Source organism: Aspergillus chevalieri, chromosome 4 (assembly GCF_016861735.1).
Source record: "Aspergillus chevalieri M1 DNA, chromosome 4, nearly complete sequence".
Classification (NCBI taxonomy): Eukaryota; Fungi; Ascomycota; class Eurotiomycetes; order Eurotiales; family Aspergillaceae; genus Aspergillus; species Aspergillus chevalieri.
The window spans coordinates 3468382-3489663 of NC_057365.1; the positions used below are offsets into that span (position 1 = coordinate 3468382).

Here is a 21282-nt window from a genome sequence, read left to right on the forward strand (position 1 = left end):
TCCTTGTTTGTTCTTTTTTTCAGCATACCTTATGGATTGTACATATCTCTTCTCTCTTTTCCTTCTTCCTTCGCTCTACCTGTTCCTTTCCCCTCTCTTCTGCCTACTAATCGCTTCTAATGCCCCGCCTCCGGAACGCAAATAGCAGATCCAGCATTGCTGTTTATAAGATGCAATAATAAGTCATGCGATGATTATTTAATGAATGAATATAGAGTATAAGTTGTGACGGTTAGCGGGGCGCCAGAAACGGCTCCTATTGAAAGAGTACACAGGTCATGTGCCGGTTCAGAGAAGCCGGAAGCCGGCCCCGCCGCTCTTGGCACAAGCGGCGCGGCACCTGACCTTTAAATACTGTTTGTACGAACAGTGAAATTCAATTCTAAATTTCCTTCTGTAAATATTTCGTTCTTCTCGCTTAAAAGATCCAGACTATATTTCACTAGTTACCACTCAGTTACTAACTGCTTACGACTGTCAATATGGATCCAGAAGATTCTTCAGGAAGTTTTGGCGAGGAAGATATAGTTTCAAATGAGTCATGTGACTCACTAGCGCGGCACCGCACCTCTAGAACGATGCCACCCGACCTGTAACCTGTGTGATTGGACTCCCCGATTCCCCGATCCTGAGCTACCCGCTCGCTTCAAAAGATGAAGATCGGATGAATATCGGGCCGATCTAGTGAGCGAGGTTTTATCGTGCGGCGATGAAGCTCTTAGTTTTAGCAAGCACTGTGACAACTTCAATACTACGTACATCCTATACTGCGCGATACTATCGCTATCATATCGACTACTGTATAGACCTCGTACGGCTATCCGAACAATCGGCACCGCTGCCCCGAAGCTTCCCCGTTTCAATTAAGATTGGCTGGGACGGGTATGAGTAAATCCGAATCCGAATCTGAAGGAGGTCGTCCTTATCATCGCGAACCCCCCCCCCTTCCCCTAAATCCTTGCCAGTATCGAGGGATTCCTCGCGTCTCTGATTTCAAACAGATTGCAAGACATTCAAGAAAAAAAAAATATGAGCATGTTTTCTCGACTGCGAAACCGAACTCTCCGATGGTGGTATGACGTTCCTTTGCCAGCATGCGAGGCTGATGCGTCTCCAATCTTCCAACCATGGTATAGATTCGATTCATCAGTCAACAAGTGGGTTGCTTTTAATTCCACATCTGGACTTACTGGCACAGGATATAATCCCAGTAATGATGGGAAGTTCGTCCTGGTTACATGGAATGTTGATGCCACCTCGCCCGCCCCCGAGGCTCGGATATCTGCCCTCATCTCGCACATTCAGAGCTTAGTTACTCCAGCTGACATCATTTTCCTCCAAGAAGTATCACAATCTGCTTTGCTGGCTCTATTAGAAATGCCTTGGCTTCGTGAACACTGGTACTCGAGTGAAGCAGACACAACCAATTGGGGAAAACAGTCCTTTGCAAGCATAACACTTGTGTCAAGATCACGGTTGACTGATCCACAAAACGCTGCTCTTGGCCCAATCTGGCGAGTCAAATATCCCAGTCGCTTTGAAAGGGATGCACTTTGTTGTGACATCCTCTTACCTTCCCATGGACCAGCAAAAAATCCCCTCCGTGTTCGTCTGGCCAATGTTCATTTGGACTCTCTGCCAATCAATCCTTCTCTCCGCCCTCGCCAGCTCTCCATCATCACTTCTTACCTCCGTGCTACCGGTCATGGTCTGGTGGCTGGCGATTTCAATCCTGTCCTTCCTGATGATGATATGCTTGTTAGTGCGAATGGCCTACTGGACGTGTGGAATGAGCTATATCCAAGCAAAGCCGGATTTACTTGGGGGGCTGATGGCGATCAGCCATTCCCGCCCAACCGACTTGATAAAGTGGCAGTGGTTGGACTGAAGCCATGCGGTATCAAAATAATAGCACCAGGTGACATTGGGCAGGCTGGCACATCAAAATTGAGACAAGAGGAAGAAGATCAGAAGCATGATCATAACTCATTGCTAAAGTGGAGTGATCATTCAGGCCTCGTGTGCTCCTTTGCATTATAGTGGGTATTGATTCAATCTTGAATTTCAATAGTGACCGAACATTCAGATAATTGAGCAACATTGATGTATACTTACAAATGATATTACAAACCCTCCTTTTTCCTTTTCTTTTTTTGGTGGGCCCATAGAAAAGGCTTGATTATAGTAGGCACCTATTGCTACTTGCTGTCCCTTCCAAGCTTTATCTTATCTTGCAATTCTTCCTGTCAGCAACCCAGCCTTAACTCGATCATTCCCGTGCCTTAGCGACCCTTGTAGGATGAATCTAGGAGTTGCCATGTCTTGAGATCTTCAAATTCCTGTATCCAATCCCACAGACCATTGGCGGCATCGCCCTCCAAGCCCTTCAAAGACATCTTCTCCCCGTTCTGGATCAATAAGTTTCGAATGGAATTGATGTCAATGATATCACCATCCCTTTTCAAACCACTACGGCGTGACTTGTTTGCCCAGCTGCTAAGCTTCAACTTTAGCAGACCCACTGGATTAAGAAAATTCAGTTGCAAATGCTGTAGCTGGATGGTTCCGGCCTGTTCAATTTTTGGGAAGGCCATGAACCCCGCCAGAACGCCATCAACTTCGACAAAGCGGCCTGACGATTCAACAAAGAAATAGTATGAATCCTGAGATATAAAACCCTCTGTATCCTGAACAAAAGGTGCGCGCTGCAGGATGTTGAGAAGAACACCATAACCATTCTGGCCGTTGGGGACGGCAATATCGATGTCAGCTGTCGTACGTGCAGTCATAGCGACATTGATACACGCAAATCCTCCAAGGAAGTAGTAGGGTACGTTGTGCCGACTCAACTCTCGGTGAAGATACATTGCGCAGTTGTAGAGGTCGTTCATAGGCGGCGCCTGAAGTTTGGCTATTGGTAGCATTAAATGTTAGCTAGCATGTCTACAGCGCGTGATCATTGGTTTTTAAATGCTAAGACTCACGCTTCTCTCCTTTTGGTGTCTCCCTTTTGAGCCTTTCCTTTAGCTCTTGAAATGCTTTCAAGGCCCTTGCTAATAAACACAAAATTAGTACAAGTCTCTAGGAGAACGCGTCTATTCTCATGTTGCAGTCACCTACTGCCAAGGTCTTTCTGATCCATGTTCGTTCAAGTAAGACGTGTCTTGACCCAAGATGAATGACTGTTATGTAGAGAAGAATTCTTGTCATGAATGTTCATGATCCAAGGGAGGGGTTGAGGGGTTAATGCCTAAAAACACATCTGCACCAGTAATGCTGACAGTCTACAAGTAGTCCAATGAAACAGCAGCTGATGGACGCTCTGTAGCAAACCTCCCAGAAGGAAGGAAGAAATAACTAGTTGAGTTATTCGTTAACTAAGTCACAGAAGTTGATTACGTCAGGATAGGCGGCAGGAATTCCTACTACATACTTGTATTCTATTCTCCCAACCCTCCCCTATACATTTGCTCCGCCATACAGTATGCCTTCATTCCCGAATGGTCTTGGTGAAATCATAGAACCAAACACTGAATCAGCAGCACTCATAGCCAGCACTCTTTTCCAAGCTGGAATATCGGCAGCGCTCTGGGGGCTTTGTGCAGCGGCAGAGTATGGCGGAGATCTATGTCCCCTGGTTTGTCTTGCCTTGATTGATTTCCATCAGAGACTAATGGTATCCATGGTTGTAGGACATCGAGCTTCTTGTGAACGATAATGACCAAGAGTATGCCTTTACCATACTCACATCACATGGCCTCATCCCCTCCATAGCAGACGATCATGACACACCGTCCCCTACAACCTTCGCCAACTGGCGCCAGAGCTCTTCGACCCACCAATATCACGATCGACGCAATCTCCGCCACGGTGCGCCCATCTACGAAGTCCCACCAGCCCAATTGCTTGATTCAAACTCTCAACCTGTCTTCATCCCACGCATGTTCATCATTCTCTATTCCACAGAGCTCACTGGTCTTGCGCCGCTTCCGCCCCCAGCATCATATCCTGAATTGCTCTCGCCTTTGGTGCAAAGCTTATCAGAGCCGCCATATATTCCACTATCTGCACTGCCGGGAGTCGCGGGCCGAGAGGAGGATAGCCCCACTGAGTTTGCGACTTGCCTGCTACCAACATTTCCGCGTTTGGTAGAGTCAGAGATGCACATCCTCCTGCAGGACCCTTCACCTGACTCGCTTGAGTGGGGGCAGCACATGGCTCAATTGTCGGCGCTTGTTCACTCGCGTTCCTGTCCAGGAGGTTTGGACCATGTCCCAGTCATTGCTGCTCCAAAGTTCCACGAGTTCATCAAGTGGGTTCAATTATCCCGCAAGGGAAAACGGGATTACAGTGCTTTACAACGCTTGCAGGAAGATTACAAGCAACATGGAACTCCTGTAAAGAGTATTACCAGCCGCCATCTGACCCTGCATGTACCATTGACAATACAGAAGAGGATAAATCTGATATGCTCGATTATATGAGCACTCATGCTAGAAAATACAGGCGAGGGAATCAGTAGACTTTAACAATTTCATTTGGTGGGCGACAACCTGAGTCTTTTTTTTCCTTTTTTTTTCCCAACATGTGTAGCTGTACAAAGAAGCAAACTGCCAAATTAAAAGTTTATGGACTATCTGCACAGAATAGAGGGTGGTAAAGCACAACCTTGGGAGCCATGAGGCTTTAAGCGCTCAGTGAGCAGTTTTATGCAATAAGAAATACTGACCGCGCAAGCCCTTGAGTATCCTCACTGAAGCAGTGTTATACAGATAAGGTCATATACTGTATCACTCCATATCAGGGAAAATGAATAAAAACAAGCCCTTCCCTTCAGTAAAAATATACAAGAAGAAAGAAATCATACCCAAACGCCCTGCAACCACCGATTAATAAATCATGACTGCATCGAATGCGACGTCCCTCCCAATCCATCCTCTCCCAAATCGATGCCCCCATTCCTATTATGCTGCTCATTAAGCGACACCTTTTAATATATCATACTCCCTCAACATCGGCCCCGTCCCGCCCAGTCCCTGATCAAGTGGGGTTGTGAACCAATCTAGAAGTGAGCCTGCATTTGTAATTGTGTTTGCATTTGCGTTTGTATTGTTATGCATCGAGTGCGATAGAACGTTATTCAAATCTTTTAGATCGCTGGAGGCGCTATTGTAGTAGTTGTAGTACACTGATTGAGGCGGAGACATTAAGGAGACATTGATGTTGGAGGAGTTGGTGGGTTGCGCTGGGATGCCGGCTAAGGGATTGTGAAGGGAGGACATAGTTGAACTCAGGCCTGTACTGGAGTCCATGAAGTTTAGATTGGTGGAGGGCCAGACATTGCTAGATCCTTCGCGGTGGCTGCGTGATAGTGATTGATGGCGGGAGATAGGTGCTGAGGGACGTCCTTGGCTCTGACTCTGACTGCCTTCGCCGTCGTCTGCACAGTCTTAGGGATACAAAACGGAGGAGGCGCATGAGAATGCTAGTTGTGGGGAGTTCAAGGGGCCATGAGACGTCACGGGCTCGGTAGCTAGTAGATAAAACGAATGATCTCCAAACTAGTAGCCGTCAACGAAAATCTCGAATCTGAGAAAAGAAGAGAAGAGGAAATCTATCTACAGAAAAAGGGTTTTTATCTATGGGTTCTGTGATCGCGCTAAGTGCTTTCTTTGTTTGTTTGCATGGCGGTGTCACGGTGCCAGCCCGTGATCTATGCACGTGAGTGGGCACGTGACCCACAGAGATATCTATCTGCGCCAACGCCGATCCTGTTGCAGCTCTTCGAGCTGCGTCTTGTCTATGAACCTGTAGATAGCCTGACCTGTAGCTTAACCTGTTCGTCAATTCCTACTATATTCCTGCACCTGACCCCGCACCCTGACAGGCGGCGTTTGTCGATATCAGCCACTGAGGCATTGAGGCGCTGAGCCGTCACAGGAAGCAGGTAAGAACACAGTTGGCATGACGGGACTCATAACTGGAGAGAACATGATGGTCAAGGGGGGAGCCAAAAACAGCTCCCCTCCGCAGCGACCGCAGCGAGAGCGTCTATATAGATGATGCTGAACAAAAGAGTAACAAAAGTCCCATTTGAAACTAGCCTCAAAGTACATGCCACCCGTGGCCTGGCGTGGAGGGAAAGCCCGTGGCAGTGGTAATACGCTCACCTGATGCCAAGACGGGAATTGGTTAGCAGGACTCCTAAAACGGCCGCCGAAATAGCCCCTTTTCAGCCGCCTGCTAACCGTCACATTGTGAAATCGAGTATAGAGAATGTTTATTAGAGTTAGCGAAGGAAAGACCGTTTTATAGACTGAAAGTATGCATTCCCAAAGAGGTAATATTAAAGTACAGCGACAGTGGGCCAATGAGTGGGCCGAGGAGAAAGTCTAGCCTTATGAAGGCTAGCGTTATCATGCTTATCACATCATTGTTGGAGAACAACACATGATGAAGCAATAACAAGAGTGACAATAATGCTGTTGATGGCGGAATTTGTTTGCGCTGTGTTAGGAGTCAAACTGGCAGTACTTGTAGAAATAGAACCTCGTATCTGTGTCTGATAGGAGCATGGGACAACATCCCTGCTGACGCCAGGAATCCAGCTGCCCCGCCTGGTCACGATACATACAACTACTGCAGAACATCTTGTCCTTGCTTTGCTTATAAGCCGTAACCGTTCCTGCTTCTGATTCTCTCTCTCTTTCCCTTCTTTCCTTTCTTCGCGACCAAGTCCAGAATAAAAGTTGTAAGTAAGCATTGTCCATTTTATTGTTGCTGTTCTGCTGTGTTCGAAAGGAAAGCACCTGACCTCACTGTCCCGCTCCGGTCCGGCGTCGCTCTCCCCTTCTCCTCTTCCCATACAAGAAGTAATCTAGTTTTGGGCATGATTACGCCCTCAGGCAGAGCTCAGGAACACATCGCCTAAGCTTTTACAGATCGTGGTATCTTCCCACTAACCTCTACATTGTCATTGTTGGCCTTTTTTTTTTTTTTAATCTGCTTTTGACATTTTCAGTAATATCTCCCACGGTCCACCAGAAAAGCAACGGCCACTCCTCCTCTACTCTTGCCCCTCCCTTCCCCACGTTTTGCAACTTAACTCCTCGTTTTGTCTTTTTCCTGCCTCTTTTCTCTATTTGGCCTGCCTTCTACTGCCGGTCTATGACCAGATCCTCTCCCTCTGGCAAATATGGCTGACTCTCCCAAGCCTTCCTCCAGGCGGCCTTCCAACAGTTCCCTGACATCTCCACGCCTGCAATATCCGACTTTCCCTCCTCTGAGCGCTTCTGTCGAGGAGTGGCTGTCCCGCTCACGACCGACAATTATGACGTCAGAACCTCCCTCAGAGCACTCGTCCTCCACCAAACTATTGAGCGAGAGCTGGGCTACGCTGAGCATCTCTGATGCACATTCGGAGGATGGTACGCGCTCTGAGCAGACGGACATCGGGTCCCTGATCGATCAAACTAGTACCGGCGACGTTGCCAGCCTTGACGACCGCAGCGAGGTTGGTGAGAACTACGAGGACCACGATGACGATCAGGACTCTGAAGAAGAAGATAATGATGAGGAGGCGGATAACAATGATGACGATGGGGCATATGATGGCGGAAGCATCTCTGAGTCTCAGGAGCTCCCTGCCCTCTATCATCGCTTTGGTGGTGATATCGAGGACAGTGGTCTTACTGCGAAGGCTGCTTTCCATCAATCCACTGACTCTATTGAGTTCATCGAGCCAGACAAGTGGCCCGAGATGGAGCAGGTCGAGCTCAAGCATACTGTTCAGATCTTCGAGGGGGTTGAGGCTGCTCGTTTGAAGGAGCAGCTGCCTCCCAATCAACAGAATGCGCTGCTCACGGCCACGGTTCAGCAGACAATGACTAAGTACAGCTTGGACATCGACCAGCCTTTTCGGGTGCTGTATATCGGGAACCCGGATTTCCGGACCATAGTACTCGACAAGATCGGTGATGTTCTAGTGTCCAGCTCGTGCAGCAGTTATGAGAGTAGCTCTTCCGAGTCATCCAGATACCATGTCATTCCAACGTCCTTTGGGGCAGATGCCGTACCTAATTTCGCGGAACTGCTTCCAATCCATGTCCAGCTTATTGTCGATGAATGCTTGGAAGCCTCGTCTGATCCGCGATCTGGAAAGCCCAGCACCGTGAGTCTCAAGTTCAAGAACCGTCCATCATGCACTTCATACTGGACTGGAAGCGAATACTGTCTATCATCTCCTTCGGACTGGACATTGCCAGATGTGGCCATCTTCTTCGTATCGAGCACGGATGACGCTGCCGCAGTGGAGACCCAACATCAAGCCCGCACCTTCATGGAGAGACACGGCGTTCCCGCCATGATGATTTCGGAGAAGCCATGGTGGGAAATGACTACGGAGTTGATCCCTGTCAACCGCCATAGCCTCCATATGTGTCTAGAGTCTCGCCATTCCCTTGGTGGAGAGCCCACGGTGTTACGGAGGTATCCTATCGACTTGCCGACTTTTGAAAGCATTGCTTCCAGCCAGCTGAACAGAAATCTGGCTTCGTTGGCCAATCTCTATCCTAAGCAAGTCAACAAGGTCACGGCAGAAGTTCCCAAACCATGTGCAATGGAGCCTTTCTCCTTGGACATCGAGAAGTATTCGAAGTATATCCCGCGCTTTGATTACTTAAAATACTCGGACCACGCTCAGAAATTGTCCCCCTCCTTACGTCTACTTGCTATCACAGTCATCTCCGCCATTGCTATTACCCTAGCATATACTGTCGTGAGCGCTGCTTTCGTCTACCTTTCTCAATTCTTCTCGCGGTATGATATTTCTGAGGTTGTATCGCCTTCTAGCGGCATCTCTAACAAGAATATCATTCCCATCGAGACCTTGGGACAGAATTCACTTTCCGTAATACATTCGTCGGCCGGCGAAGTTCAGTCACTGAGGAATCAATACGAATGCAGCACCCAGCTTGAGGAGTTAATGGGCATTGCGCTCTCACCACCAGTTAAACAAGGGAAACCGGACAGGTTTGAGCTTCAGGTGATTGGGGATTCTCATGTTATCCTGAAGCCGCCACGCCGGCTGTCGCTAAAGAAGCCAAAGTTCGGTGTCAGTGTCACTAGATACGGAAATGCCATCCCTTACGAGCTCTCCAAGTTATTTGAAGGTGTCTACTCGTTGAACTTGGATCGAGAGGATGCCTACGGGCTTGTGAACGTGACCATCACTACCTCTAAGCCACCACTTGAGCAGACCACTCAGGTCGATTTCGGAACGCCGTGGCTCAAGATTGCGAACTGGAAACGAGCAGCGTCTACCCTCTCTACAGAGCTTGTGAAGGACTTGAACACGGCTCAGACTGGATTGTCCAAAGCATATGATCGACTGTACACAGATCTTCAAGTGGCCATGGGCGATGTCGTGAAGAGGTCACATCTTCTGCAGCAAGAAGTTGATGATATACGTGGATCGACGCGTCTTTCGCTTGAAAATCTGTCTCTTGAGACGAGAAACGCTGTCCTTGCGCGATCCAAGCAACTATCTGAGTTTGTTCGACGTGACGCCGTCCAACCCTTTTGGGCAGTCTGTTCAGTGTTCCAAGAACAAACCAGTAAGGCCAACACGGAGGCAAAGGATCTCGTGATGAATACGTGGAGACGAATCAGTAGCATTCCGGCGCCTAGGGTCGATCTGGGGACCATGATGGACCGTTTTCGAGATGCCCGGAAAAGCGAGGCATTGAACAAGGCGCAGAAGCGTGCGCGGGGATTAGTGAGACGGAGGGCTTATGACTCGGGGAGGCGTCAGAGATGATATTTTTATGTTTTTGATGTTTTGACGTCTGTTTGTTTGTTTTGGGTTGTTCACAGGCGATCTGAGTACGGTATCTTTTAAGAATTGGCTTGCTTAATGGGATTCACAAAGGAAATGCGACTTATGTATTAATGCCGCGAATAGTTGCTCTTCTGACTAGTACTTCTTATAACAATCGTCTTATTTTGAAATACAAGAAGTCTTACTGTGTACAGGTCGAGTAGGGTCAAGGCGGTGGCACTGGCAGCCTGAGGCACTGAGGGGCATCTGACCTACCCACCTAAAAAACATATTTTCCTCTCCCTCTCCCCGCCTCCGTGATCATCCAACATACATACAGTTTCTCCTTTCTTTTTATATTTGATTTCAAGGTACTTTTGCGTCTTCCCATGCAACAAAATTTATCGCAGAGACTCACCAGAAACCAGACAATAACCCACCCGATCCATCATCACCATGTCTGACGCCGCGAAGCCCGACCCCACCACCGCTGCTCCTGCTGAGAAGGAGAAGCCCACCACCACTACCGAAGAGTCCAAGCCCGAGAGCGGGAAGCCCGCCGCCCCTAAGACGACGGATAGTGTTTTCTCTATGTTTGGCGGTGGTCCTAAGAAGGAAAAGAAGGAGGAGGAGGAGTCTCAGGAGGCTAAGGATGAGCCTTCTGGTTCTTCCAAGGCGCAGAAGGAAGGTGAGGAGGTATGTCTTTTTTTTTTTCCCTTCTTTTTTTGTTTGGGCTTGGTGGGAGTTTGATGTTGGGTGTTTGTTGGATGTGAATGTGGATGGACTTTCAGCCCCTGAGTCATTCTTATGGCTGGTTAAACAGTCCCGTTCACTATCTTTTTCATGTGTGGTTGGATATATGCTAATATTCATACCTTACAGGAGGAAGCTCCCGAATCCCCTGAAGTCCACTTCGAGCCCGTCATCCGCCTCACCGAGAAAGTCGAGACCAAGACCAACGAAGAACTCGAGGAGCAGACCTTCAAGATGCGCGCTAAGCTGTTCAGATTCGACGCCAACAGCAAGGAATGGAAGGAGCGTGGTACAGGTGATGTCAGATTGTTGAAGCACTCCGAGAACAACAAGACCCGTCTGGTGATGCGCCGCGACAAGACCCTCAAGGTCTGCGCTAACCACTATAGTAAGTCCCTGTTTGGATTCCATAAGGGAGGGAGGTCGTATGCTGACGTTTGTAGTCGTCCCTGATATGAAGTTGAGCCCCAACGTCGGCAGTGACCGTAGCTGGGTTTGGAACGCAACCGCAGATGTCAGTGAGGGCGAGCCCGAGGCTGCTACTTTGGCTATCCGTTTCGCCAATAGCGAGAGTAAGTTACGTCCGCTTGGAAGAAATGAGGACTGTGCTAACATGCTCTAGACGCCAATTTGTTCAAGGATGCCTTCGAGAAGGCTCGGCAGGAGAACGAGAAGGCCATTTCTCAGTAGAGTCGCACAGTCTTCAGACTCTTGCTCAAAAAGAAAGAAATATAATGATTGGATGCTCCCGAATCATCACGTTTTCTTGTGCCCCGTCTCGAAAGAGTTTTGATTGACCTGGGGTATATCCCCCTCCCATCCCACCATACCTACAACTATGTTCTTCCCCGTTCCTTATTCCCTCTTCGCTTTATTTTCAATTCCCCTTACCCCGTCCCCTACCCGCGCGAGACAGCAGAGACAAGTTGCTGTCTCGTCACGAATATGAGTGTTATGCACGAACTTGAGATGAGTGACAACATCGGATGATATTTGGTGTATGTCGCGAAGGAATTTGGTAGCAGATAGACTTGATCACTCGAATATATGCATCCATACCACGACACGATTTCCGAATAGACTGTTTGCTCATGTGCTATATATTATTCACATTGTGCACCGGATAGCCCCAAAGTCGTAAGTTCCATACACAGTTCATCGATATAGGATTTAAGCATGTAGTTGTATTATGGTCAGTGGAAAATTGCTCAAGGCGGCTTACCAGAATAGTCCCCGCCCATCCATGATTTACCAACATCTTCGACGTCCACTTCCACTTCTATCTTTCTCCATTCCCATTTATTCACCTATTGTTCTTCTATTGTTCTGATTAGCATTTAAATCTATACTATTATCCCTGCTTGGATAACCCCTTCTCCGCGCGATATCAATCCCTCTGCAGGCCGTTGACCGCGAACCTCGCGTCTGCCTTTATCCGGCCGGCGCTCACTCCAACCTCGCCTCAACCACCCCCGATTCGCGCGCGCAAACACAGAGAAAAGCTCGCTATATCCATACCCATTTCGCATATTACGCCGTTTTTTCTTGGATTCTACTAATTCCTTATCGACTTAGTCTATTCCGGCTTTTTCGAGCCCAGAAAGCCTTACGGGTCCTAATTGAATCGGCAAGATGCCTGATGTGAGTGATTCATTTGTCCCTGTTTGTCTGCTTTCTTTCCCTCCAAGGACCACCCTTTATGGCTCCTTATGTTGATTTACTGTCGCATGATGCTGATGGCTTTGTTTTTTGCTCTGGATTTAGGTTAAGAGAGGTATTAGGCTGGTTACAGAGCAGCAGATTGTGTATGTGCATACCTACACCTACCTACACCTTCCCACCTACATTCTGTTCACCCTGCGATCATTCCTTGTCATTATATTTTTCACATTTGTTCTTGTTGGGTCATAGTTGGAGGTGATCTCCTACACACTTCCATCCATCTGTTTCTCCCCGCCATCTTGCGCGCGCGTCCAGCTTCAAACCTCCACCGCGCTTTGCTACCTCACCTCCTCTCCCCAACAATCGCAACGCGAATCGTACGTGATAGGGAAATAACACTAACGTCCATCTGAATACAGAAACGGCGACTCCGGCGTCGAAGGATTCCCGCTCCGATCGTGGTCGATCGAGGTCTACCAAGTCAACGAGCATGGGGAGCTGGTTGCCGCCAACGTCTTCGACAAGGTGACATACACCTTGCATCCTAGTTTTGGGGATAGAGCTATTCAGAGTGCGTGAAATAAATAAATAATTCCTGGTTGCTTGGTTGAGCTGAAGAAGCAGGAGCTGACTTGGGACAGCATTCAAAAACCCCCCATTCCGGATCTCGGAGGAAGGATGGGGTGAATTCGACTTGTCAATTACCCTTACCGCCGACAAGGATTATACCGTGACGCACGACCTCAACTTTGCGCAGCCGCGCTATGAATCCAAACATGTCCTTGTACGCTTCCGGAACCCCTCCTCGTGAGATCGGCAAGACTAATTGAGTGGTGAATAGACGTTCAAAAACCCCAAGCCTGCGTTATTGGCGACCCTCCGCGAAACGGGACCGGTTCCTGGCGATGAGAATGGTATGAAGTCGAAGCGTGCGGCGGGAGCAGATGAGGGGTCTAAAAAGAAGAAACGCATGGAGAAGAATGTACGCCACTATCCCTGGTCCCAAGGTTACTGGCTTCAAGAATTCTCGGCCTAACAAATGTGTACAGGTCGACATGGACAAATTGGCAGATGGACTCCAGCGCCTCGGAGAAGATGACCTTCTCCAGGTCGTGCAGATGGTACACGACAATAAAGCACCAGACTCGTATACCAAGAATGACATTGAGCGTGCGTTTCCTACTCCCAAATTGCCCAAGAACGGAAAGCTGATAACACGCAGAGGGCGAATTCCACGTGGACCTATATACCCTCCCAGACAACCTCATCAAGATGCTCTGGGACTTTACACAAGAAAAGGGTGCTCTATGAGATGATGGGTGAACGAAGGCTTGTAAAAATAGGATTGCTACTGGTTGTTTGATTGACTGTATGGCTGGCTTGGCTGATTGTTTCTTTCTCTTAATTCTATATGATACATCTTGCATGCACTCATGCAGCAGCACATTGTTTGTTAGTTCGGTTTATTTCATCGTTGTCGTTGCTTTTTGGAATACAATACACCTGAGAGTACGAGATTTGGTTCGTCGATATACGGAAGACTTAAAGAGTTTTAATATCTTGGGCTGCTATAAGCCTATCCGGACAAAGTTTGAAACTCCCGTACCTTTCGATATTTGGTTTTCTTTCCTTCAATCTCTTCTCGATGAGGAAACGCCATCATTGTATCTGGTGAATGTGACCGTATTGGAGGGAACGAAAAGCCATGGAATTGAATGTTATTGTATCTGATGATGATTCGAGTTCATGCCAGATTTCCCGGGGCCGTTTCTTTCTTCTTCCATAGGTTCCAGTTCTTGAGCAGTATCTGTTAGTGGGAGAAGATAATCGACTTATCTCAACAAATAGCGAATTTCATATACTTTCTGTCTGGTGGCCGCATGGTTTTAAGCTTAGATGCTCCCACCCTATTCCTCGGGAGATTCACCTTGATTGGTCATGTGGCCATTTAGTGAGAATTGGTCACGTGAAAGCTAGGTGTATTACGGAAAATCTGTCGAGCGTGATAGCCTTCTTGCATTGGAGCAGTATCGTACGGAGATTGATTCACGCCTGGAGACCTAGAGATGAGCCCAAGATTGGTTACACAACATACGCAAAAGACTGAATAGATAGCTAACGGTTTTATTACAGCGCATTGATTCTCCAGAGGCATACCGGGCAGCGGTAACTGGAGGTGTTTCAAACCTGTCCTGAAGTGTGGGTTTCTTTCCCCCGCTTCCCCCTCTACAGCAGGGAAACTTGGTGAGATTGTTGGACCAGGAGCTAATGTATTTGATGATGGCAACGCATGCGAATAGTGCTGCCACATGCCGGGCCGTTGGCGGCGTCGACGTCGACACCGAGCGACAGGTCAGGGCTTGGGCCAAAACGTCGGAATAGATCTATCCAGGAGGCTGACGGTGTTATTGCAAATTCTGCGGCTGATGCTATATGTGGAAATAGCGTCCAGCCTTGGGGTGGTTGTCCCCTCCTCTGGGTGTAAAGAATTGCGTGCCGTCTTCGTGAAAGTTGAGGTGATCTTAGGTCGACTGGGGTTGCTGGGTATCCAGCTAGAGTTGAATCCTAGTCTCGTCGAGGTAATGGCGTGCGCTGTCTGATTTTTGAACGAAGATCCATGGCTCGGAGAATAGGACTTGAGCAATATGTGACTAAAATAGATCAAAAAGAGAGGGGAAGAATGGAGAGAAGTTTGCAGGAAGGTCAGATTCACCTAGAATGGAAGTACGGAGGATGAGTATCATTTCTCTCATCCTTTGCAGAGGTGTTGATCTGTTATTTGTGTTAAATGACCATCTTCCAAGTTTTATCTTCAAATATAGGACTATGCGTCCTGCAAGTCCCGCAAGAAAGAACCCAACTACACTCAGTAGTCCTGGAAGAACAACATAAATGTCTTTTTTTCCTTTCCATTTTTTTTCCCCTTGCATATTATTAAAGCTGTATAGCTCACGCCTCTGCACAATCTTTGACAGAAACGCAACCTCCACGCCCTACTTCCTTCACACCTGTGCAGATCATCCAAGACGCAAACGCTCGAATCACAGACCATGCATGGTAATCGGTCACACGATAATAAATAGCGATTGGTACGGCTATGACAGTGGGAGGGTCATCAGAGGGTGAGGATCACGCATACGTGCAGGGTTTGAGCATTGTGATATATCTTTAGACTTTCAGGGATAGTCAAATTCAGCCTCCTCTGACTCCATATTTCGATTTTTCCCTTTCAGCTTCAAAATATTTCTTCGACTCTAAAAGAATAATAGAAGCAAAATGGCCCATCTCATTCCCAGCACTCGGGTTGTTTTAAGTTTTATCACTTGAGTGTTTCAAGACAAGAAAAAACTTGACATTCCGTGGTCAGCTCATCTTCATGCAACTGGCCCTTCTTGTTCCCAATTAGTTGTCATCAATGGCAAATAATATCGAGAACAGAATCCGGACAAGTGACGCTTTATCGAAACGACCCAGGCATCACCAAACATTTACTTTCACCTCCTCGCAGGAGCCCTTCCTTTTCAGCTGTTATTCCGTACTTCGCGGCAATATAAGGCATTCAGTAAATCCGACTACAGCCCCGTGGCTTCGTATGAGTCTCTTTTCGGCAGCGTCTGCCAGGATTGGGCACCACGCATATCCCCGGTAGACCTAATGAATTGCCTCATTATACACTCGACAAGCGCATATGTGCAAGCACCACGACACCATTGAAACATTTTCTGAATGGGTGGGTTATCTATAATACACAGTTACTAAAAACCTCAAATCTAGCGTGTAGATTTTAATTCGCAAGAGCGTTTCGGTCTTCATAAGTCTGCCGGAAAACATTTGCGAGAGAGCTAACTGGTCCCAGCATTGTAAATGAGTAATTTTGGCCCGTAAATTATTTTTCGGCGCGGATTATTGCTGGCATCTCCTTGGATATAATCGTTGATACCCCGTTCAAATACTGTCTCATTCGAAAAACGGGCCTTTTCAGTACGATCCCATATCCTTCCGACAATGCGACTTTCTGAGACTTTGTGACAGCAGAACATGGATTATCCATTGAAGTCGATAGACCATCTATGTTGGCCACAGCCAATGGTGAAACCGTTCTTCTCCAGGTCATCAACGGGCAGGATACGTTTCTCAAAAGCACTGTACTCAGTGCACAGAATCAATCTGAATATTTGAATCTGTCTTCGTGTAGTTCCACAGCTTCCATCAAATGGTTGCTCGGTATTCCAGCCCTAACCATTGCGGCTATAAGAAACCATCTGTTCTCCTGCAATGCATCACTGTGAGCTTTTGCTAGAAGATTGACCGAGAGCAACGGGCCCCAATATGGGAACACCGTGATCACGGGACCTGAGCCTGGATCTCCGGACTTGCTTGTATGGTCAATAGTGTAAGTTTGGAGAGGACTACCGCGAAGAGAACGGCCGCTGAGGTCTGATGACTGATATGGACGTGTATTTTCGTTCTTTATCACCTCTGTAAGCAAGCATTCCATTCCTTCTCAGATTCCGCTGAGAGAAAATCGGCATTGGCGGAGCCTTGCTAGCCACCGGTGCTTGGATCTTTAAGTGTCCAAATTTCCGGTCAGCAACGAAGCTATATAAATAAAAGCATGGGGATTGTGGTTTTTTTTTGTTGATTATTGGATTTGGCTTTCTTTTCTTACGATTCCTTAACCTCAATTTTATCTACAAAGCACACTCAAAAACGCCAGTTTCTCTCTAAATAATCCATCTTTATACAATTGAACAATTCACAATTTCCCCAACAACCATCCTCCGCGCCGAAACCAAGGCCGTCGAGCGTCGTTCCGCGCGTAGGACACCCCATCTAGCCACCGAGTTCACCAAACAAGCAACCAAATTATGACTACATAGTATCCCCCACAACCGCCAAATCCCTCCTTGACAACGGCTACAACATCATAGTCGAACGCAGCCCGATCCGCTGCTATCGCGATGAGGAATTCGAGGCTGTAGGTACTACGCTCGTCCCGACTGGGGTGTGGGAGGAAGCACTAAAGGAGTATATTATATTGGGTTGAAGGAGTTGCCTGATGATGGTGGTATGTCTTCTACCATTATTTCTACCTTCCACCAAACCAAATGGAGTGAAATGTCAATGACTAACTGATTGATTGACGATGTATAGAACCCCGTTACCACATGCACATCCACTTCGGGCACTGCCACAAAGCCCAACCAGGCTGGGTGAATTACATCTCCTGGTTCAACTCCGGTGGCGGTCTACTGTACGATATCGAGTATCTCACCGATGAGAATAACCATCGTGTTGCTGCGTTCAAATATCATGCTGGATACGCGGGGGCGGCTGTTGCGCTGATGGCATGGGATCATGAGGTCACCACCGGTCCTGGTGGTGGACCGTTGGGATCGATTCCGGTGTTTGAGACTGCGGGGAATGTCGTCGATGCTGTGAAGAAGGGTATAGCATCTACCTCGCAGCACCAACAAGAGCAACGCGAGCCGCGAGTCCTCGTAATCGGGGCCGTCAATTTCTGTCAGCAAGCTGGTATCCCGGACTCTCATATCATCCAGTGGGATATCGCAGAAACTTCAGCACGCGGCGACGGGCTGTACCCCGAGATCAACGACGCAGACATCTTCATCAACTGCATCTATCTCCCCACGGGGACGCACATCCCCCCGTTCGTGGCTAGGGAGTCCCTCTCTGTGTCTGGGCGGACGTTAAAAGCGTGATCTGCGACGTGAGCTGTGATCCGACGAGCAAATTGAATCCGATCCCTGTGTATGACTGGTATAGTTCTTTCGATGAACCTACCGTTTCTGTGGACTTGGGTGGGGGTGGTCAGGGACCACCGCTCAGTGTGGTTAGTATTAATCATCTGCCGACGCTGGTGGCTAGAGAGGCAAGTGAGGATTTTGCGGGACAGTGGTTGCCCAATCTCAGGACGTTGGATCGAAGGCAGAAAGAGGGGGTGTGGGTGAGGGCTGAGAGGGTGTTTCGGGAGAAGGCGGAGGAGGCGAGAGATGCTAGTTGGAGGTCGAGGTGGTCGCCGTAAACTGGTGTGAACGCTATGGCTGGCAAGTATGGGACGAGTGATGCTGGTAGTTATGATACTGACTCTGAGAGTAATGTTGGGGAGTAAACCTAGATATGTATGTTACCAAACCTTCAACAGCGATCGAACACCAATGCAATAAGTTCATTATGCAACCATGTCATATATTTAATTACAGAAGCAAGCCAACATGCTAAGCCATAATTCGAACGCTACAAAACTCATGAATACATACAAGTCCCAGTGACTTATATATGCATGTAAATGATAGAACCAAGAGGGTGAATCCAATGGTATATATTCATGACAATAACGGGTTTTGTACCCAACATTAATGGAATAGACATAGCAAAACAAAAGCAATTGTAAGCAAAAGTCAACATACAAAAGGTATCTTGGGGAAGATGAAAACGCCGCCAGGTTCTCGAATGCCATGCACGGGTAGATGATGACAGAAAATAACACAAAAGCCATATGACTGGTATGACGCTATGCGAGCCAATATGCATTATGGATATTAGGGCAAAAAGAGAAAAGGAACAAGAGAGACAGAATTCATATCATGGCGTGGTCTGGCACCAATGGCGGTGGTATACCCACGCGGCTTTTTGGCAATCCTTGCTGCAGTACTTGGTACGTCGGCAGCGACGACACTTGGCGAATTGTCGTTGGAATTCTTCCCATTTGCCGCACTTGTAGTATGCGCACTGGCGGATGCCACCACGAGACTCGTCCTTGCGGCAGAGATTCCTCATCACCACACATGCCCAGTACTGCATGTCCTTCGAATGATGACGGACAGTGAACTTCTCAACCAGAGGGAAGATGTTCACATCATCTGGAAGGAGGTATTCCTCCTCCTCTGGCTGCTCGACCGGCGAGGCGCTGGGGTCATCCAACATGTTGAGTTCGCGGTCAATCTTGAGCTTCGGAACAAGGTGCGAATGCTGGAAGAAGGAACGAAGGTTGCAATACTTGGACACGTAGGCCAGAAGCTGAAGCGACATCAAAACATCTTCATCACGAGGCATCGTCGTCAACACGCCCTGAGCTGCGGTAGTTGCTCGATCGCGGTAGTAGAGAGCATAGGGGCTAGGAACAATGGCCGGAGAGTTGGTGTTGTTGGCATTCCGAGCTGGTGACAGGCCCAAGGCACCATTTGTCTGCGTCGTGTCGTTGTTGATAGTGCTGCCGTCAACAGCTGAGCGATGGCTGATGTTGAATGTCTCCGCATCTTGTCCTTCAGAAGGATCGGTAACCGTCAGGTCATGGGTGTTGGAAACACCCTCAAGCATGGCTTGCCTGTCGCCCACCTCATCAATTTCCATCTGATTCTGTAGTCCCACAATCGGCTCAGATGGCCCTGCTGCATCGTCACCGGCCGCAGAGCCTTCATCATTTCCATCCGACTCACCCGAAGCAGAGGGGTGCTGATGGAGTGCAGGTCGTTGAAGCGTAGTCGTTGCGGGGGCTGGAGAGGTGCTCGAAGTGGGTGGGTTACTCCGCGATTGCACTGGACCGCTGGGTGTGGTCGGGGAGTCGGGCTGGGAGATAAAGCCGGTGTGCAACCGTGGAAGCATGCTAGGTAGCCGTTCTGTGTCGCGCACAGGGCGTAGATGGAAACCATCGGCGGCATCCATTGTGGGGACAGCCGTGGCCAAGGGTTGCATAGCCCGATGACGATGGCCGATGGGTTGATTGGTGCGGTGATGATGATGGTGATGGTGGTGATGGTGGTGATGATGTTGAAGGGCTTCCTGTCCGAACACGTTGCGTTCCGGTGGCGATGTCATCGGCATCCGAGTTGGTGAAGACGAGATATCCATCGCATTGGAGTCACGAACCTGATTCTCCTGGCCTGAGGGCTGAGGGATCTCAATATGCGGTGGCGGTGCTTGTCGGCGAAAAGGTCGGAGCTCATGATCACCCGTAACAGAAGCGGGTGCTGGGATGGGTTTAGGATGATGCCTCGACGAATGCCTCTGTGTCTCTGCATCGACTCGCGCCCGTGCTTTATCCACGACTTTGATGTAATTGTCCAGGATGGTCGCGATGACCGGCACCATATCTGCTTCCACCACTCTTGTCCGCACATTCTCCGAACCTCTTACGCCAATGTTGACCACGCACTGAAAAGCAAGGCTCCACTTCCACATCTCCATCAAATTCCGACTCCGACCCTCCTTGAGGATGCACACGAGACGTTCAATGCCGCCATCGACGGTGAGAATGTCCCGAATGCGGGCGGATGATGTGGTGAGATAGGCGAGATGATTCAGGGAGTTAATGAGAGGCAAAGTAGATGTACAATCGAGCGCACGACGGTCATAGAGGGTGGTTGTGATGTTCACGGAGGCTTTGTTCACGTTCGGAATGCTGAAGTTGACTTCTCTCATGATGGGCAATCAAATCTGAGCGACGGCGATGGGGCTGATTCGAGGATGAATGAAGGCAGGGACCGACAAGTCGACAATGGAAACCGGTTTTGATATGAAAACGAATCAAGGAGTCGAAGGGGGGACAGAGGGATGACTGCAAATGGGGTCAGCCCCTAAAAACAGACCGAAGGAGGATGGGGTACAGACTTGCGACCCCTCAAAGGCGATGAATAACCAAGGAGAAAGAACGAGAGAAAAACCAACCAAAACTAGAAGAAAAAGATGGTCTATTCCCAAAACATGAAGAATTCGACGATGCAACGAAAGGACAGCGATGAAAAAAGATGGAAGAGATGAAGCCGAGGGAGAGAGAGAGAGGGTGGAGGTGGTGAGATGTGAGAGTGAGAAAAGATGGAGTGAAGAAAGAGTTGGAGTGAAAGGGAGAGCCAAGAACCCGAACCTGGTGACCAACTCCCGATTTATGGCGGCTGCAGAAACTGAGCACCTTGAGAGATGAACAGATCAACAGCACGATACTAGTAAGAGTACAATAAAAAGATAAAGAACAGGCGAGAAATGAGGCCAGTTTCAGGTTAAGAATCATTTATAATTAGCCGCGATGGTGG

General features: G+C 48.4%; 8 protein-coding genes across 8 annotated transcripts; 5 read left to right on the forward strand and 3 right to left on the reverse strand.

Annotated features, from left to right (window-relative positions):
* Positions 1-2282: 2282 nt before the first annotated feature.
* ACHE_41237A (uncharacterized protein) lies at positions 2283-2891 on the reverse strand (the record flags this gene model as incomplete). Its single annotated transcript, XM_043279525.1, has 1 exon — positions 2283-2891. The coding sequence occupies one exon, from the start codon at positions 2889-2891 to the stop codon at positions 2283-2285; it is 609 nt and encodes a 202-aa protein (XP_043137195.1).
* Positions 2892-3484: 593 nt separating this feature from the next.
* On the forward strand, positions 3485-4484 carry ACHE_41238S (uncharacterized protein; the record flags this gene model as incomplete). The annotated part of the gene is made up of 2 exons (XM_043279526.1): positions 3485-3637; positions 3693-4484. 2 exons carry the CDS (start codon positions 3485-3487, stop codon positions 4482-4484), a joined length of 945 nt encoding a protein of 314 aa, XP_043137196.1.
* Positions 4485-4976: 492 nt separating this feature from the next.
* On the reverse strand, positions 4977-5312 carry ACHE_41239A (uncharacterized protein; the record flags this gene model as incomplete). The annotated part of the gene is made up of 1 exon (XM_043279527.1): positions 4977-5312. The coding sequence occupies one exon, from the start codon at positions 5310-5312 to the stop codon at positions 4977-4979; it is 336 nt and encodes a 111-aa protein (XP_043137197.1).
* Positions 5313-7330: 2018 nt separating this feature from the next.
* Positions 7331-9817, forward strand: ACHE_41240S (uncharacterized protein; the record flags this gene model as incomplete). Its single annotated transcript, XM_043279528.1, has 1 exon — positions 7331-9817. One exon carries the CDS (start codon positions 7331-7333, stop codon positions 9815-9817), a length of 2487 nt encoding a protein of 828 aa, XP_043137198.1.
* Positions 9818-10273: 456 nt separating this feature from the next.
* ACHE_41241S (Ran GTPase-binding protein YRB1) lies at positions 10274-11260 on the forward strand (the record flags this gene model as incomplete). The annotated part of the gene is made up of 4 exons (XM_043279529.1): positions 10274-10513; positions 10700-10958; positions 11014-11142; positions 11193-11260. 4 exons carry the CDS (start codon positions 10274-10276, stop codon positions 11258-11260), a joined length of 696 nt encoding a protein of 231 aa, XP_043137199.1.
* Positions 11261-12202: 942 nt separating this feature from the next.
* ACHE_41242S (putative transcription initiation factor subunit (TAF30)) lies at positions 12203-13543 on the forward strand (the record flags this gene model as incomplete). Its single annotated transcript, XM_043279530.1, has 7 exons — positions 12203-12211; positions 12335-12375; positions 12652-12803; positions 12874-13016; positions 13074-13214; positions 13282-13402; positions 13455-13543. The coding sequence occupies 7 exons, from the start codon at positions 12203-12205 to the stop codon at positions 13541-13543; spliced, it is 696 nt and encodes a 231-aa protein (XP_043137200.1).
* Positions 13544-17400: 3857 nt separating this feature from the next.
* On the forward strand, positions 17401-17955 carry LYS1_3 (saccharopine dehydrogenase; the record flags this gene model as incomplete). Its single annotated transcript, XM_043279532.1, has 1 exon — positions 17401-17955. The coding sequence occupies one exon, from the start codon at positions 17401-17403 to the stop codon at positions 17953-17955; it is 555 nt and encodes a 184-aa protein (XP_043137201.1).
* An 883-nt stretch (positions 17956-18838) lies between these two features.
* On the reverse strand, positions 18839-20674 carry samB (MYND-type zinc finger protein MUB1; the record flags this gene model as incomplete). The annotated part of the gene is made up of 1 exon (XM_043279533.1): positions 18839-20674. One exon carries the CDS (start codon positions 20672-20674, stop codon positions 18839-18841), a length of 1836 nt encoding a protein of 611 aa, XP_043137202.1.
* Between the last annotated feature and the right edge of the window lie 608 nt (positions 20675-21282).